Source organism: Cydia fagiglandana, chromosome 3 (genome assembly GCF_963556715.1).
Source record: "Cydia fagiglandana chromosome 3, ilCydFagi1.1, whole genome shotgun sequence".
NCBI lineage: Eukaryota > Metazoa > Arthropoda > Insecta > Lepidoptera > Tortricidae > Cydia > Cydia fagiglandana.
This window is the reverse complement of record NC_085934.1, coordinates 477,703-494,298: the sequence shown is the minus strand read 5'-3', so window position 1 is coordinate 494,298 and position 16,596 is coordinate 477,703. Positions and strand designations below refer to the sequence as shown.

Genomic DNA, 16,596 nt, shown 5'->3' with positions numbered 1-16,596 from the left:
ACCCAATCTGTGACAACATACAACATCTGTCAAATAAATGTCAGTTAGTTCGGGTGGTAAATGGAGTTGTTTAGATTTTATTTAAATCAAAGAGTTTAAACTTATCCTAATAAATAGTGTTATAAGCTACAAATCCATCATGCCGAATGAAATGATAACGCTACAGCTGGGCCAATGCGGCAACCAAAGTGAGTTTACACCCTAACTATATCCTTCGGTTAATTTAAATTTACAGCCTTGTTTTTCTTGTTTTCGGCTTAATTAATTTGTGTTTGTCGGTTGAGTATCTTTGTATACTCTATTCCCGTCACTTAGATTCGAATCATCTTCGTATTCAAGCAACTAATACACAAATATATGCATATAAAACCTTTATTTCTAAAGCATGGTTTTGTTCCCCAGTTGGCTTTGAATTCTGGAAGCAGCTATGTATAGAGCACGGGATATCGCCGGAAGGTATCCTGGAGGAGTACGCGACGGCGGGGCTGGACCGGAAGGACGTGTTCTTCTACCAGGCTGATGATGACCACTACATACCCAGGGCTGTGCTCTTGGATCTGGAGCCTAGGGTCATACACACTATTATGAACTCGCCATATGCTAAGGTGAGATCAATATGTCACATATTGTATAAGTAACACTTGTTGTTATTTAGAAGCGATTGGATATCTAAATTTCAGTGGCTAAAATAAAGTCCAAAGACAAATCATGACTCCGACAATGACATCTTAATTTGTGATTCTTAGGTTCATATATTTTCGCAACCAATTTATGACACTTGGACTGGTTCAAAGAAAGGAATTTAAATGTTTCCCAATGCTGCTGAATATCTGGCCAGATTACAAATACTAACTTCCTTGAGGATGGGGGTCATCCATTAATTACATCACACGTTTGGGGGGAGGGAGGGGGTCAAGAAAATGTGACATATTGTGACATGGGGGAGGGGGGAGACACGAACTTTGTGACGTCACTTTAACTTCATCAGTAACCGAAAATTTATTTAAATTATTTTATTCGCTGTACATTTATATAACAAGTTTTTAAAACGATAATCGGTTTTATTAATTTAATTTTCTTTCCTAAGCAGTTTTAAGTTATAAAATTACTAATATTTATATCGTCAAGAATATTTTGATAAAATATTAATAATATTTAGGTACTTACTTAATTCGATTTGGCGATTTCGTAGAAAAAATGTGACGTCACACTAGGGGGGAGGGGTTTGCTAAATGTGTCCAAGTGTGACAAGGAGGGGGGGAGGGGTCAAAAAACCTAGAAATTCGTGTGACGTAATTAATGGATGACCCCATGTTTTCTAAGATATGCAAAAGTTTTATATTGTACAGTAAAAAAAAAAACAGATAGAAATGTTGGACTTTAATGCTGTATGGCATATATCTATTACTCAGCCTACCACTTATTATATTTTTATTATAAATTTTGTCATTCTTTTCCCATTTGTAGTTTTAATTTTAAGATATCCAAGACAATTCCATTTATTACAGTTATATAACCCAGAAAATGTATACCTGTCTAAACATGGTGGAGGTGCCGGCAACAACTGGGCTTCAGGGTATGCACAGGGAGACAAGTTGAATGAGGAAGTGTTCGACATCATCAATAGGGAGGCTGATGGCAGTGACAATTTGGAGGTATGTAAGGCCTTATAAACATTGAGCTGGTCAAATTTAGTCATTGGAAGTTTTGGTTCAAATTTATAACATAGAATGACACTTATTCTCCTGACTAATTCAAAAAATCCAGAAAACCTGATAATATCAACTCAACTCAAGAGAATTCTCCTTGGTAACAACCAAGGATGAATTCTCTTCTTTCTTCCCTTGCCTAGCTTATGCTAAAAAGTACTTAAGTTTATGATTATGAAAGTAAAAGCTTTTTCTTTTAATATTACATATTAACACACACCAATTAACATATCAACACATTCTTGAGAAGGTACTACATGGGATTTTAGCCCAGAGCTAAGGTCACCTGATATTGTGATGGATAATAATACATGGTGGTCCAGAAATAAAGTCATGCAGCACTCAAAGTAGCATGAATCCGCGATTACATCTTACTACTCTTACGCATACTCATGGCTTACTTACGGCATCATACTATGGGGAAATAGTACCGACATCGAAGATATTTTCATCCTTCAAAAAAAGTGTGTACGCATACTCGCCAATATAAAAATCCCAGAGAGCTGTATTCCTTACTTTAGAAAATATGATATGTTAACACTAGTTTCCATATACATTTATGAGGTGTGTAAATTTGTCAGGAAAAACCCGCAACTATACACTTCTATCCTAGATCAGACCCGCCGTTACGAATCTAGGTTCAAAAATAATCTAGTTACAGTGTCAGGATCTACAATGAAATTACACAGCACAAGTCCACACGCCATGACAATTAAAATTTATAATAAATTAAGTGACACCTTAAAAGGAGAAAAGAACAACACAGTATTTTTTAAACAATTAAGAAAGAACTTAGTAGACAAATGTTACTATCATATAGAGGAGTATTTCAGGGACAAAGATTTTTAGTGCGCATAAGATTTGTATTTATTATTGTAATTAGGATAATTTAGTTTTTAAGTTCTAGATAATAAGTCTTCTGCTATGCCCCACCCGGGTTAAATAATATGACTTGTATATTTTGTACACTTATGTTATTTAGCATGAATAAATGAAATGAATAAGTAATATTTTACTGTTACTGTAGTGAGTACCTTATGACTTCAATTTCTATTGTATGGCAGGGTTTTGTGGTGTGCCACTCAATAGCCGGAGGCACAGGCTCCGGCATGGGCTCCTACATCCTGGAGCACCTCTCGGACCGGTTCCCCAAGAAGCTGGTGCAGACATACAGTGTCTTCCCCAATTTAGATGAAATCAGGTCAGTTCAGTTTTTCAATGAAACCAAATTTAAGCCTGAGTTTAATCTCTTTTACACCACTGTTATTAACTCTTGGAACCCAGGCTGTCTCATGAAAGTTTATTTTCCCCACACCTTGCACTCCGCAATCTCCGCACGGACTGCAGAGTGTCATTCTAGTCATTTTGTAATCCTATTATTTTTCCACAGTGACGTCGTCGTACAGCCTTACAACTCCCTACTCACCCTAAAGCGCCTCACAGAGAGCGCGGACTGCGTGATGGTGCTCGACAACACCGCGCTCAACAGAATCGCCAGCGACCGCCTGCACATCCCCAACCCCTCCTTCACGCAGATCAACACACTGGTGTCTACTATTATGTCGGCCAGCACCGCTACGCTCAGGTAACACACTTCAACAGACAGGCTCGAGTTCTACTTGAGTGTAAAATATGGTTTAGAAGACTTGTGGTACTCATGATAAATTCGTAATGTGTCCGGTGCTAATATTTCACTATTGTCTGGCAGGTACCCCTCATACATGAACAACGACCTGATCAGTCTAGTGGCGCCACTTATCCCCACCCCGCGGCTTCACTTCCTCATGACTGGCTACACACCACTCACGGCTGATCATCTGGTGCATGTTGTAAGTATTCTAAGAACCTTCCATTTTGCGGACCGAGGCAATAGAGAAGTATAAAAGTTGGAAAACAGATGCAGCTTACACTACTGAAATGTGCTTTGTAAAAACTTTGAATGAAAATTTGTTAAATTACTAAATTTAACAGAGGTTTTTTATGGGTATGTGTATTTTGAGCAGGCGCCAAAGATCCGCAAGACCACGGTGCTGGACGTGATGCAGCGGCTCCTCCAGCCCAAGAACATGATGGTTTCCCTCAGCCCGGACCGCGCCAACCAGCACTGCTACATCTCCATCCTCAACATCATACAGGTATGAATATCTTCCTCATTATTACAGGCACCTTCTGGGCGAGCTCGCTCCATCGTAGGCCACGTCTACGCCTCGGCTAGTCTGTGGCCATGAGTAAGCCCATTCATAAAAAATAAAAAAATATATTTTAGTCGAAAGACGTTGTTTTGTTGTGAACAAAAGCCTACAACTGTAAGTATAGAATCTTTTTAAACTTTAGTGGTACTGCTAAATTGTTGCGATAAATTTATTTTGTTGGTTTTAATTTATAAAGCCTCGTCTCCATATCGCGCGGCAAACCATCGAACATTGGCTCCCAACATAAATATCGGAGACTTTTAGTGGGACACCTGGAGTGTTTAAAATAAAGGTTTATGAAGGATTTAAGACATTTGCAGTCTCGTCGTTTGTGTATCCTCACCTATGTTAGCTAACAGGATTGCAACTTTGTTTCAGGGCGAAGTAGACCCGTCACAAGTGCACAAGTCCCTCCAGCGCATCCGAGAGCGTAAACTAGCGAACTTCATCCCTTGGGGTCCTGCGTCCATACAAGTAGCGCTGTCGCGGCGCTCCCCACACGTGACGTCATCGCACAAGGTATCGGGGCTGCTGCTCGCCAACCACACGAACATCAGTTCGGTAAGATGCTATTTATTTAATAGTTATTTAGTTGTAATATCTACTAAATTGTACTTCCAGCAGTAGAACTAGCATCCAAAACGACTATGTGCAATTGTGCATAGAGTCGGACCACGCTAAGGTCAGAGTATACACTCTTATTCTCTTAACAATAAAGCAATAATTTATACTGCTGATCGAACCGTGTTTATTGTAGAATCGGTAAGATCGTAGGATGACCAAAACCTTAATGTTAACAAATATTGAAACACAGAATAAGTGTAAGGTGGGGTTTCGTTACAATTGGTGCCGTGACCAGGATACTTAGCAAATCCCTTTTCACCAGTACGTTTGTTAGACATTGTATTGTTTTCATACGTCCCCAGCTATTCGACCGCTGCCTCCAGCAGTACGACAAGCTCCGCAAGCGCGAGGCGTTCATCGACGTGTTCCGCAAGGAGCCCATGTTCCGCGACTCCCTGGACGAGTTCGACGAGTCCCGCGCCGTGGTGGACTCGCTAGTGCGAGAGTACCACGCCGCCGCCACGCCTGACTATGTGCACTGGACGCCTGGTCTGTATAGTCTTTTCGTTTTTTTTATGAGACAAACAAGCAGACGAATCGCCTGATAGTAAGCGATTACCGTCGCTTATGGGCAACACCAGAGGGGTTGTAAGTGCCTTTGCCGGCCTTTGATATGGGATTACACTATTTTTTAGAAGGTTTGAAGATTGTATCAGTCCGGAAATACCGCGGGTTACAATTGATTCCACAGTTAAGAATTTAGATGTGCGAGGCATGAAGGAGAAACACACAGTTGCGGACTGCCAATGCCAACCATATAAGTGATAAATATGGAAATCTGTGAGGATTCGATAGTATTGTATCTCGTACTTGATTGGGTTTTTTTGTTAACTCTATCTTTTGTTCACAGAGAGCTGTCAGCTATAAGACAAAGATCAGCAGAAGCGCGAAGTTTCCAAAGGTGCAAATGAAAGTATTCCGACTCACAAAACGTTAATGATCTAACCAGTGCCATCGTATGCATTTATCTCATTAACTCGAATAATTAAAGACACTGTGATTAAATGCCAATTGTTAGTAGCGACCGGATTTTGAAAATAACGTAGTCTCGAATTGTAAGGTCTGTACAGTAACCCGTGTTCTCGTTTTACAAATGAGCTCCTAGCCTCATTTTAGATAAATTTCCATGTGCTAAATTGACATTACGATTGCCTCAATTTGTCATTTTAGTACACAGGATGATTTGGTAGTAAATTGGCCAATCGAACTATCATTTTAGTTTCTACAGTAAAGAAAGGACGCTTAGAACGAGAAATTTCGTACATTGACGTTTCTATCTATATAGCATGCGCATATATATATATATATATATTGCTGTCCCTTTCACGGCCGTAATGTCATTGGCTGCCGGCATCTTCGGCGGGAATATAATTGCGCGCGTGCGATAGAGATAGGAACAAGACGAGTCAGTGTACGACATTCCTCGCGCCAAGCATCCCTTCTTTATCAAAGCACAATAACTTATACTATGTGCCATATAATAATGAACAGAAGATCTGATCTTTTAGAAGTTTCTCAATTTTCCAAATATTATAGTTGTAGTACTGTGCGTTCAAGATTCGTGTCGCTAACTGTATATGTAAATTCTCATTGTCTCTCTATAGTTAAGTGTTGTTTAATGGATTAAACCCGTTAGGCTAAAACAAGTTGTTTTGTTTAACGACTAGGTTAGTTGCCTGTATAAATAAGCATTGAAATAAAAAAAAAGTTGCTTTTTTACCAAGAATTTATTTTATAATGGCTATCCTTAACACTTTACATGTATCGTGCACACACGAAGTTTGTACGCCTCGAAGCATTCGTTGCATACATCAACGCTTTCCGTCCCTTTCAGACTGTGCCAGTGTGAAAGGGAGGTCTTTAGTCGAAGTTACTGGTTTACTGAGACCAGAGCTGAGACATATGGGTCTGCTTTAGGTTGCCGTTCCACTGAGGCGGAGATGCTAGATTGGTTGTAATCCAGCAGAGCTGAGAAAAGAACCGATGCTATTGATTTATTCCCGCACGTCTCTCATCTGCACCTCATTGGTAAGGCCGCCTTACAGCAAAATCTTAGAAAAGAAATATTTTCCCGGAAATTATTTTTGAAACAGAACATAGCTGTTTATAGACTGACCCCTTAAATGAGCAGCAGCGCAGGCGGGACTCAGTTAAGCGGTCGGTCTATAATTGGATAGTTTTATATATATAGAAAACTATTCAAATATATTTCATTATTACTATTGAAATATATTTCTGTAATACTTTCTCCGTGTTTAGGCTGCGTTTCCACTGGGTCGACCATCAATTCTTAAATAGCAACAAATTTTAAGATTCGAATAACTTCCAGTAACATCGATGCATTGATGCTAAATCATATCGTTATTTAAATAAAACATGATTAAAATAGCTGTAGCAAATATTAGTTAATAATATAAAATCAATTGTATATGGGCGCTAAGCCAAATCAATTAGAAAAGTATTTTTTCTCCAATATGCTCGGAAATGTTCACCTTACTGTAGCAAAAATAGTACGGGAAGTTCTTCGTTAATGTCAAACTCTAACTAAAAAACATCAAACTATCGCTGTCCTGTTCTAGCGGACGGGAAGTAAAAAAACACTACAGTAATAACTTATTACTGTAGTGTTTTTTACTTTTTAATAATAAAAAACGCAAACAGCCAATTATTATTGCCGCGAGCCGCTTCTACACGACCCGATCAGCTATCATTTCACGTGTATGATCGTGCGAATACTGCTTAATAAAATCAAAGATAATAATCTTTATATTTTTTTTTAATCTCATCCGTGTTCATAAAGCTTACATAGTTTGTCAAAGGACTTTCTCAGTTCAAACATAGACAAAGAGAATCATACTATCTTTGTCTTACACTAGTACTAGCACCCAAAAGAAAAGGATGGGTGTAGTTTTCCTGGTTCTTACTGACTGAAAAGTTGGTTTGACAAACTATATTGCGCAATTATATTGAATGAACGAATATTGAATGATACTGAATGGCAGAATAAGTTTGTGCCTTTAACTTTTAAAAATTAATTAAAGAGGGAAATTGTTTTTGACATTTTGGATGTGAAGGTTTGATTTGAGTGATGCTTGATGCTTAAATAATAATTATTTTAGCTTATTTCCTCGCATGTTTGGAGAAAAGCACTATATATGCCTCGGCAGGAATAGCAATTCGTGGATTCGTCTTCTTTGTCGGACTCCGCTTCGCGTCGTCCGACAAAATCGAAACTCATCCACGAATTGCCCTTTCCCGGCCTCTGCAATAATGTACTATTACTACCAATATACACAGATTATGAAATGCAAATGAACGAGTCTAATGCTTCCAATTTGATGGCGATCACAACACGCTCTCTTTCACAAATTCCCCTGAATACGTATTTATTCACTGCAGTAAACTCGCTTCTTGATATAAAAAAATCATAAAATTCATAAAACAGATACAGTCAGCAGCAGAAGTTGCTAAGCGGGCGCGGTGTTCAAAATGACCTTGACACGCTCTTATTCTCTTGACAATAAAGTCGCGTCAAGATCATTTTGGACACCTGGCCCGCTTAGCAACTTCTGCTGCTGACTGTACAAGCCTCAATTAGTTAATTAATATTTTATCCTTTTCTTGGCACAAACGATGAATATTAGCCAGTTGACATCGCAGATACTTTACAGTTATATAGTACGTTTTTTTAGCATTAGAAAGAACTTGAAAGAAGGTAAGCGATCTAGACATGTCTTTTTATTAAAAACGCTTTTTAAAATTCAGTAACTATTAGACTATTACTTATGAAACAGAAGAATATAAATGATCGTATTAGATTTATAATTGTTACATATTTGCTGTAACGTATTTTGAAAATGTGTTTTTCAATTAAAAGACAAGATTGTTTACCTTATTTCTAATGCTAAAAAAAACGATCTATATAATTTACTACCTATCTAATCTGCCTGAATTGTTTTAAAATGATAGTTGGTTTGGGCAGATTCGTTTACTCCAGTGAAAAATACATAAATATAGGGACCCATTTAAATTAGTCTACTCGAACCCTAAACTATTGAACAGATCATACTAGTCCATATCACATTCATACACATGGCATTATGTACTAAGGCTCCTTTCCATTGAGGCTGAAATGAGAAGAAACAGGAGAATCAATCAATATCATTCTCTTCTCTTATATATCAATAGTCTTCTCCGCTACCCTGGATTAATTACAACCAATGCTATTAGTAGATTCTCGCGCGTTTCCTCTCATCTCCGCCTCTGTGGAAAGGCAGCCTAACCCCTGGGCATTCAATTCATATCACGTGATATGTGAACATTATTGAATGGTATTACGTACAGTTATGATTACATGACAGCAAGGCCGAGCTACGCTATGGCTATGTATGTACATTCATGTGTTTATATAACATGCAGATGGCAAGTACTTAGATGACGTGAATTTCCTTAAGAATAACAACTAGTGAAATACTTGTTACTATCAGCATTTCCTTGCAAACACTTTTATTATATTTTTTTTTTATTGCAGTTTTTTTTCGTCAGATTTCGATAAAATTTAGTCAGTTTGAAGAGTTCCTTATTCTGGGAGGATCACAGTGTCCTAAAAAAATTATGCAGTTCTCCGTTGATCCACGAAAATACCATACGTTTTCGTAACTCGAGGGAGATTTTGAAGGAGATAGAGTGAAATTGCGCTTATATTGTACAGAATAGGGAGCAATACCTACTACCAAAACTACCGAAATCTGAGAAACAAAAAGGCAACAAGTTAAAAATCGGCCCAAGTTTCAGGATGTTTTTTTAACGTTAATTTGTGTTAGCATTACTAAGACCTTATTAGAAACATTAAGAAAACATCCTGTAGTTGCAATTTATGAAGCAGTTGCGGATGGTTTGATTTCAATCTTTATGTTCTATTATTCTCAAGGACATACTATGCCTAAATTTTATACATAAAAATATAACGCTTGTTCTTATAAGATTTAAATTTCAACATACATCCCTAATTACGACCGAACATTAATCACATGGTTATTTATCAACAATCAGTGCTTAGTGAAATAGTGGCGTCCCTCCAAAGCTGGGTAATCCTTAGAGCTAACAACATGCTTGAAATGCTCTCAAATTCAACCCTCTAAATATCTTTAAAGTATAAACCAAAAAACCTATCCTAAGAAAGTGACCAAGGCCTGGAATCGAACCAGCAACGTCCTCTGCTATCGCGGCAGGTGCCTCGGCCTCCCAGGTCACAATTTATATAGTAGTATCTACTTGAAATAACACAAATTAAATTATTTTAAAAATACTTTAATTTGTTCTAATAGTAATCTTTAAAGTATTCAGGAGCAGGGGAAACTGCAAGTTTAGACACCATTTTAAAATGACAATTTCATACCAAGTAAATCCAGATGAAGTTTGTACTGACAAACCCTTAATTTATTAAGTTTATTTATGAATTGTCACATTTAGGCGCTGGCTCTATCAGTTACCCAGCTAAAAACACATTGCTACATTATTGGAGAGAACTAAACTAGAAGCATGTCTAGTTCAGTCAATCCCCGGCCATCAGCAATAGTTTTGTTGTTTGAACTCCAGCTCTGGCAACCTTCATTCTTAATTTAAGTGATGTTTCACGGTAACACAAAATTAGGGTCCGATAGGGTTGGACCCCAAAGACAGCCTTAGGTTGGGACCTAAGGCTGTCTTTGGGGTCCAAAGACAGCTGCTGGGCTGGGGCCCGGATAATCAGACCCTGGTAAAAATGGTGCTTATACGAAAATTCAATGCATTAGCCATAGCAAAAAGTAAAGTAGAATAATAGCGTGACAAAAATATCTCTCTTACGCTTGCAGGGTTGGCAATAATTGAATATAGTGCAGTCACCATTCATTTATCCTACATCTAGAAAAGCAAATATAAATTGTTAACATCCTATTGTGTATTATCAAGAGTGTTTCCAAATTCTGGTTGGACAAGATTATTATTAGGATTTAAAAGAAATCTGTGTTAAGAAACACTTTTGATAACTATTAGAGCCCGTCCAGACTAACAGAGAATGCTCAAAACCGGTTCAAAACACTGAATACCAAGAAATTGCCTGTTGATTAAAAGTCAATCTTGACACTTAATTTATAGTTCCAAGCCTGTCAAATCAGAGAACTAGAATGAAGATCAAATGTCTGTAAACAAGAAATTGCTCAAAACATCCCTGAAAGTCTGACCAGGCTAACAGACAAAATCCTGTCACTTAATGGCGGGCTAGGAGGTCTGGCTGGATTGCTGGAACTTGGGCTGGATGATGGAGGTCTTGCGGACGGGCACGGTGTCTGGTGTGGGGATGGCGTCGCCCGTCGGCTGCTTGGCGGGCGCGGCTGGGGCCTTGAAGGGCGCTGCTAGGTTCCCTGGCCGTTGCTTTGCCATCTGGTAGTCGCCGGAGTCGAAGAACTTTTGCTGTGGGAGAGTGACACATGTATCATAATTTGTCATTTCATTTCTCAGCTGTAATACATTTACCAGTAGTAGCTCTACTATCGGGTAGCAGACACAATATTTAAAGACATGTTTTGACTTCTAAATTAAAAAGGTTGCTTGTCATTTGACTGATATCCTCCATGATATTTCATTAGCCAGGTCCACACAGAGCGAGCATACGCGCGAGGCAATTTCCTAGCACCTAGCATAAAACGCGCTCGGTCGAGGCATGTCTACACTGGCCATTTTGTGCGCAAGGAATTTCTCGCACGTATGCTCGCTCTGTGTGGACCCCGCTTTACTTTATTTGTGTAGGGTAGCATCCACTTCGGTCTAGTTGACTTTACTTAGTCGAAACCTAATATGACTTAATATTGTTTAAAATGACAGCAATGATGACAAGAAGAGATTTTTTTACTTCTTTATCTCTAAAATGGTAAGAGGGCTTTCATTGCAGTTCAGGATTAGGCGATTTACTAGGTGAACTAGAATCTACATACAAAATTAGAACTATGTGGACATCAGTATAATCCAGATGGTTTGAAGTTGTCCCTGACCCTGTCAGGTCTGTACTGTTAGCTTAGCTCTTTATAGGTAACACTTACCACCTTATTTATAAAACTTTACGGCCTGATTTAGTAACATTAAGGGGTTAAGAAAAGCACCTGGTACTCTGCTATCTAACCCTTAATAGGGCAAGGGGACTATATGTATTACCACCACTATTTATAAAAATGGAGAAGTTCAATTTTGAATGTCTAACAACATTCTGCCTTATAAAGAGCTAATGAACAATATGTAATACCCCTCCTTACAACCTTACTTACGTAATACAGCTAATACTTACTCCTTTAGCAAGTCTTTTTTGTAAGAATGCCGAGTGCCCCCCGGGTCCACGTCCCAACATGGCATTTGGGAACTTTGCCTTTAGCTTAGCTTCTTCTAGTTTTTCCAACTCCTTTGGCTGCAAATCAATATGTTTATTGTAGAATGCATTTCACAATTGTTTAAAATGTATTCTTAATAAAGGTAGTTGTTGTCCTATACACATAAATACTTAAGAATCTTACAATCAAATCAGTTAATTTTTTGAACTTTCAAAATAATTATCCACAATGAACTATAAATGAAGGCGAGATGGAGAGAACATGTCTAGTAACTGACAACATTTTGAGATATTGCAGTTTGAAAGGAGTGATGTATTTTTGTGTATAGGTGTTTTTAAAGTGAGAATAAAAGGAGTTATATTTATGATTACAGAGGTAATAGAAGCTATAACTAATAGTTCATTGAGTGCTCTACATTTTGAGGCTAAAATCTCTTTTTTTTTAAAGTGACTAGTCTATCCCTATACTAAACACTTATACTGTGGAAAAGAGTGTAGTGCCTTCTGTAAAAAGGACTCCTTAAAACTAAGAAGTAATGTGTTCACACACACAACTTCAGATATTGCAGTGACATATTTTAAACCAGTTGCATCTAGATAAGGTTGTAATGAATTATGAAGGTCATTGAGGACCAATTACTATTAAGTATAGAGTTTTAGACAGGTAAAAGTTAGCGGTTGAAATAAAGACTTACGTCCTTCGGGGGTTCGTTCTGATCCTGGGAGTCACCCATTGTGAAAATCTGGAACAAACACTAAATGAAATCAGTTTAATCTAATTTAGATTATTTACTTACATGCCAACTGGAGATAAATAAATAAAAAGGAATCAGTAGATATACAATAAAAAGGCCCTTCATTCATTCAAAGTAGATAATAGGGAGACGATTAATCTGTATAAAGTTTGAAAACGGTCCAAAATGTGCGTCTTAACGATCTACCCACACAAATGAGAACTAGTCAACAAAATTTAATTAAACATTGATATTACCACATAAACTTTTCGAAAAACTAAAATTTCACGAACAATTCAGTAAATAAATTGAAATAAAAATCGGAATCTCATTCACATGGTTTGTTATTGAGAACTTGTCGCCAAAAGGATATGGTCAAAGTTGTTTACCTTGGGATTGCTTTCTTTTCTTCTTGACGGAATTAACCAGCAATTGCTCGATTAGCAGTCGCTAAATATCAGTAATTGAAAAGAATACAACGAAATAATGATTACAACGATCAAATAAAAGTCGTCAACAATCCTTGCTGATTTTTCCTCAAATGAAAAATGGCGTTTGTTGTAGTGCTAGTGTTGCCAGTGTAGAATTTTACATTATTGCCAACGTGACCCAAAGAAATTCAAAAACTCATGTTGGTAACATGATTTATACTATAGTTTTATCACATTTATTGTTTTGAGACCATAGAAGGTAGGATCCTATAGAAGTGGTATACGCGTGCCTCCGTCACAGAATAAATAATAGTACTACCGTACAGAACTCGGAGTAATTAGCAACGGAGACGCCATGTCTAAAATTTTCGGTACAAAATAGTCTGCCGTTTTTTGCGGGGGAGGGGCACATCAAATGTATAGGTACGTCATGTCAGATAAACGTCAGTCCATACATATGGTTGACCATTGGCCGCCTATTTTCGACAGAGGGGAATGCCTGTTAATGGCGGCTCCATTGTTAATTACTCCGAGGTACAGAAAGGAAACTTCCTACAAAACCGAAGTTTGACAGCGGTTCAGGGTCGAATCATGCTATCCCTTTCTAACATATAGCACTATCCCTTTCGGCTATTTAGGGTTGTCAAAATTCAAGTGATTATCTTATCTGTGGTCGTGCACGCAAAAGGAAGTCAAGTGGTGCCAACCCTAAAAATTGCTCGGAGCAATGCTGAGCCGAGCGGAGCCGAGTTTGACCGAAGTCAGGAGATTCGCACCCCTACCTCCGTGACTAACAAAACATACGCAATGAGACACTATGATAGTCGAATTTATTTGTTACCCACCATACCATAGTACATAGAAATATACCATACTAAATTTACGGCGGGGAATAAAAAAAAATTGAGATTGTGACAAGGACAAACAATGAAAGAGCTTTCGCTGCTACTCCTACTGAAAGATACATAAGACTATCCCGTTCGGTCATTTCCCCCACCCCTCATGCCAGATCCAGTTATATGCTAGATTCATGATTGAGACAAATTTTATGTTTAAGGGGTATCCAGACGGGACTGACGAAATCAGTCGATTTGTTCAGGAAAATAATTGGTCAATCTCATCTAGCGTCCACACGTACACAAATTAAATCACCAATTTGCATTCTACTATGAAAATTGGCATTAAACAACTGTACCGCTATTCGGAACCTAATAATAATATTGAGAGTGGCAACACTGTTGTCGGTCGTATTGTCCTTTTCTAGCATATACGTCCCTCTTATTAATATAGGAGTAAAATCCGTGGAATATACTTATTGAAATAATTTAATAAATAGAAAACACGTTCACACAAAGAGAATATTGGAAAGAATGACACTTATAAAAAACATATGAATATAAAAATGCAAATCAAAAAACCATGGATGTTCTTATTACAAAAAAGGTAATAAAAAGGTTTAACACCCCCCCGTAATATGAACACCCTGTATATATTCATATTGAACATAAGTGTATATAGACATATCAAAGTAAACTGTACACATAATAAAATAGACCACAAATAAATCACCCTGTATATACAATCTAACTATCACTGACTATACACACACTAATACCTACTATGTACACCTAAACCTAACCTAAACCTAAAGCATTTGTACACTTAAAATGTTTTATTTTAGCCAAAGGTTTGGTTAAAATGTCGGCGACCATATCATTAGTGGGAATGAACCTTAGATGTAGATTATGGTGTGATAGTGCGTCACGAATGAAGTGATGTTTGATGTCGATGTGCTTGGTGCGGGCGTGATAAGTGCTATTATGTGCAAGTTTGATGGAACTCTGATTGTCTGAATGAATGATCATGGGATGAGCGATATTAAATACTTCCTGGATGAGCGTTTTTAGGTAAATGGCCTCCTTGCAGGCTTCAGCTAACGCCATATACTCAGCCTCTGTTGTTGAAAGGGCGACTGTACGTTGCTTGCGAGCTTCCCAAGAGATTGGCCCTCCACTCACCAGAAAGACATATCCAGTATAGGACCTTCGGTCAATGATGCTGTTTCCAAAGTCGGCATCCGAATATCCCACGACGTTGTTATGACCATTTCGCGTGTAAGTTAACCTCATGTCCTTTGTACCTTTGAGGTATCTGAGAACCCTTTTTGCGGCTTTCCAGTGTACCCCCCCGTAATGTGTATTGAATTGGGATAGGTACGAGACTGTATGTGCAATATCGGGCCGAGTTCCAATTGCTATATACATTAGCGAGCCGATAAGTTCCCTGTAGGGAACGTCAATTTCTTCTTCCTGCGTGGGAAGGGTTAGCTTTATGCCAGGTTCCATCGGTGTAGTGACGGTGATGGCATCCGTCATATTATATTTTTCTAAAAGTTTGTCAATATAGTGTGACTGATCAAGGGTTATACGACCTTTGTTCTGGGAAACCCTCATTCCGAGGCAGTCTTTGACAGGTCCCAGATCCTTGACCGTAAACAATTTCTTGAGGTCGTTTTTAAAGTTGGTTTTCAATGTTTCGCTGTTTGACAGAATGAAAAAGTCGTCGACGAATACTGCTACAACTAGAAAATCGTTGTCATGTCTCGTGTAGTACATGCAGTGTTCCGTTGATGCTTGTGTAAGCGATAAGGTGGCCATAGCTTCGCACACTTTCTTATTCCACTGACGTGGAGCTTGCTTCAAGCCATAAAGAGACTTCTTCAATAAACAGACTTTATTCTTCGAATCGGTAGAGAAACCTTCAGGCTGTTCCATATAAATTTCCTCTTCCAAATCACCATTCAAAAAAAAGCAGTTTCTACGTCGAGGTGGTCAACTTGACAGTTAAGTTCCGCCGCATATGCCATTAGTAGCCGTACAGATGATAACCTTGCTACGGGCGAAAAAGTTTCTCCGTAGTCTACTCCTGCAACCTGGGTAAACCCTTTGGCTACAAGTCTGGCTTTATACTTTACAACCTGTCCACTTGTGTCCTTTTTTAGTTTAAAGACCCACTTGCACTTTGTCGTCTTTCGATCCTTGGGTCTATCAACAATAATCCAAGTTCTATGTTTTTGGAGAGACTCATACTCAGCTTTCATCGCTTCAAGCCATTCTTGCTTTTGCGGATGGTCTGAAACTTCCTTAAATGTCTCAGGTTCCAGATCAGACGTCATGTTGACTGCGCAAACCTGTATGTATCGCTCAGGAGGTCGTCTGTCCCTAGCAGGGTATCTGCGCTCCGGTTCTTCTTCGGGAACGGGTACTGCTTCTGCTGGTTCAGGGTTCTCACGACATTCCATCTCAGGTTCGGCGAGCGCAGGTTCAAGTTGGTCTGGAACTAAAGATTCAGGCTGGACATCAAGCTGTATAGGGTACTGTGATGTTGGATCAGGATCAGAAATTGGGACTAGGACTTGTTGTGTTGGTTGAGACGGAGGTTCCAACTCGGTGGTGATGGGATTTGGGGTGGGATCTGCCTTGAGCTTGTCTTCTATGAAGACTACGTCTCTAGCGATAATAATCGTTCGGGGGTTTTGGGGATTGA

The 16,596-nt window shown here is 38.6% G+C and overlaps 2 protein-coding genes across 4 annotated transcripts; one reads left to right on the top strand and one right to left on the bottom strand.

Annotated features, from left to right (window-relative positions):
- The first annotated feature begins 40 nt into the window (after positions 1-40).
- Positions 41-6,226, top strand: LOC134679787 (tubulin gamma-1 chain-like). 2 transcript variants are annotated; one of them, XM_063538672.1, is made up of 10 exons: positions 41-188; positions 403-605; positions 1,509-1,655; positions 2,774-2,910; positions 3,100-3,294; positions 3,418-3,538; positions 3,713-3,844; positions 4,280-4,462; positions 4,828-5,014; positions 5,376-6,226. In XM_063538672.1, the coding sequence occupies exons 1-10, from the start codon at positions 140-142 to the stop codon at positions 5,390-5,392; spliced, it is 1,371 nt and encodes a 456-aa protein (XP_063394742.1). In that variant the 5' UTR covers positions 41-139; the 3' UTR covers positions 5,393-6,226. The 2 variants fall into 2 exon arrangements, with proteins under 2 accessions (XP_063394742.1, XP_063394740.1); XM_063538670.1 differs by having other exon boundaries at positions 3,710-3,844.
- Positions 6,227-6,233: 7 nt separating this feature from the next.
- Positions 6,234-13,168, bottom strand: LOC134679788 (cAMP-regulated phosphoprotein 19). Of its 2 annotated transcripts, none has more exons than XM_063538673.1 (4): positions 13,009-13,168; positions 12,581-12,628; positions 11,847-11,963; positions 6,234-10,978 (listed from the first exon to the last, which is right to left on the bottom strand). In XM_063538673.1, exons 2-4 carry the CDS (start codon positions 12,617-12,619, stop codon positions 10,787-10,789), a joined length of 348 nt encoding a protein of 115 aa, XP_063394743.1. In that variant the 5' UTR covers positions 12,620-12,628; positions 13,009-13,168; the 3' UTR covers positions 6,234-10,786. The 2 variants fall into 2 exon arrangements, with proteins under 2 accessions (XP_063394743.1, XP_063394744.1); XM_063538674.1 differs by lacking the exon at positions 13,009-13,168 and adding an exon at positions 12,877-12,990 and having other exon boundaries at positions 12,581-12,640.
- Between the last annotated feature and the right edge of the window lie 3,428 nt (positions 13,169-16,596).

What these genes read in the sequence shown, in the direction of transcription:
- LOC134679787 (XM_063538670.1), top strand. Translation starts at nt 140, where the DNA reads ATGCCGAATGAAATGATAACGCTACAGCTGGGCCAATGCGGCAACCAA. An exon ending in GGGCCAATGCGGCAACCAAA is followed by an intron (nt 189 to 402) that starts GTGAGTTTACAC and finishes TTTGTTCCCCAG; the next exon opens with TTGGCTTTGAATTCTGGAAG. An exon ending in ATGGCAGTGACAATTTGGAG is followed by an intron (nt 1,656 to 2,773) that starts GTATGTAAGGCC and finishes ATTGTATGGCAG; the next exon opens with GGTTTTGTGGTGTGCCACTC.
- LOC134679788 (XM_063538673.1), bottom strand. Translation starts at nt 12,619, where the DNA reads ATGGGTGACTCCCAGGATCAGAACGAACCCCCGAAGGAC. An exon ending in AGAACGAACCCCCGAAGGAC is followed by an intron (nt 11,964 to 12,580) that starts GTAAGTCTTTAT and finishes ATTGATTTGCAG; the next exon opens with CCAAAGGAGTTGGAAAAACT. An exon ending in AAAAAAGACTTGCTAAAGGA is followed by an intron (nt 10,979 to 11,846) that starts GTAAGTATTAGC and finishes ACTCTCCCACAG; the next exon opens with CAAAAGTTCTTCGACTCCGG.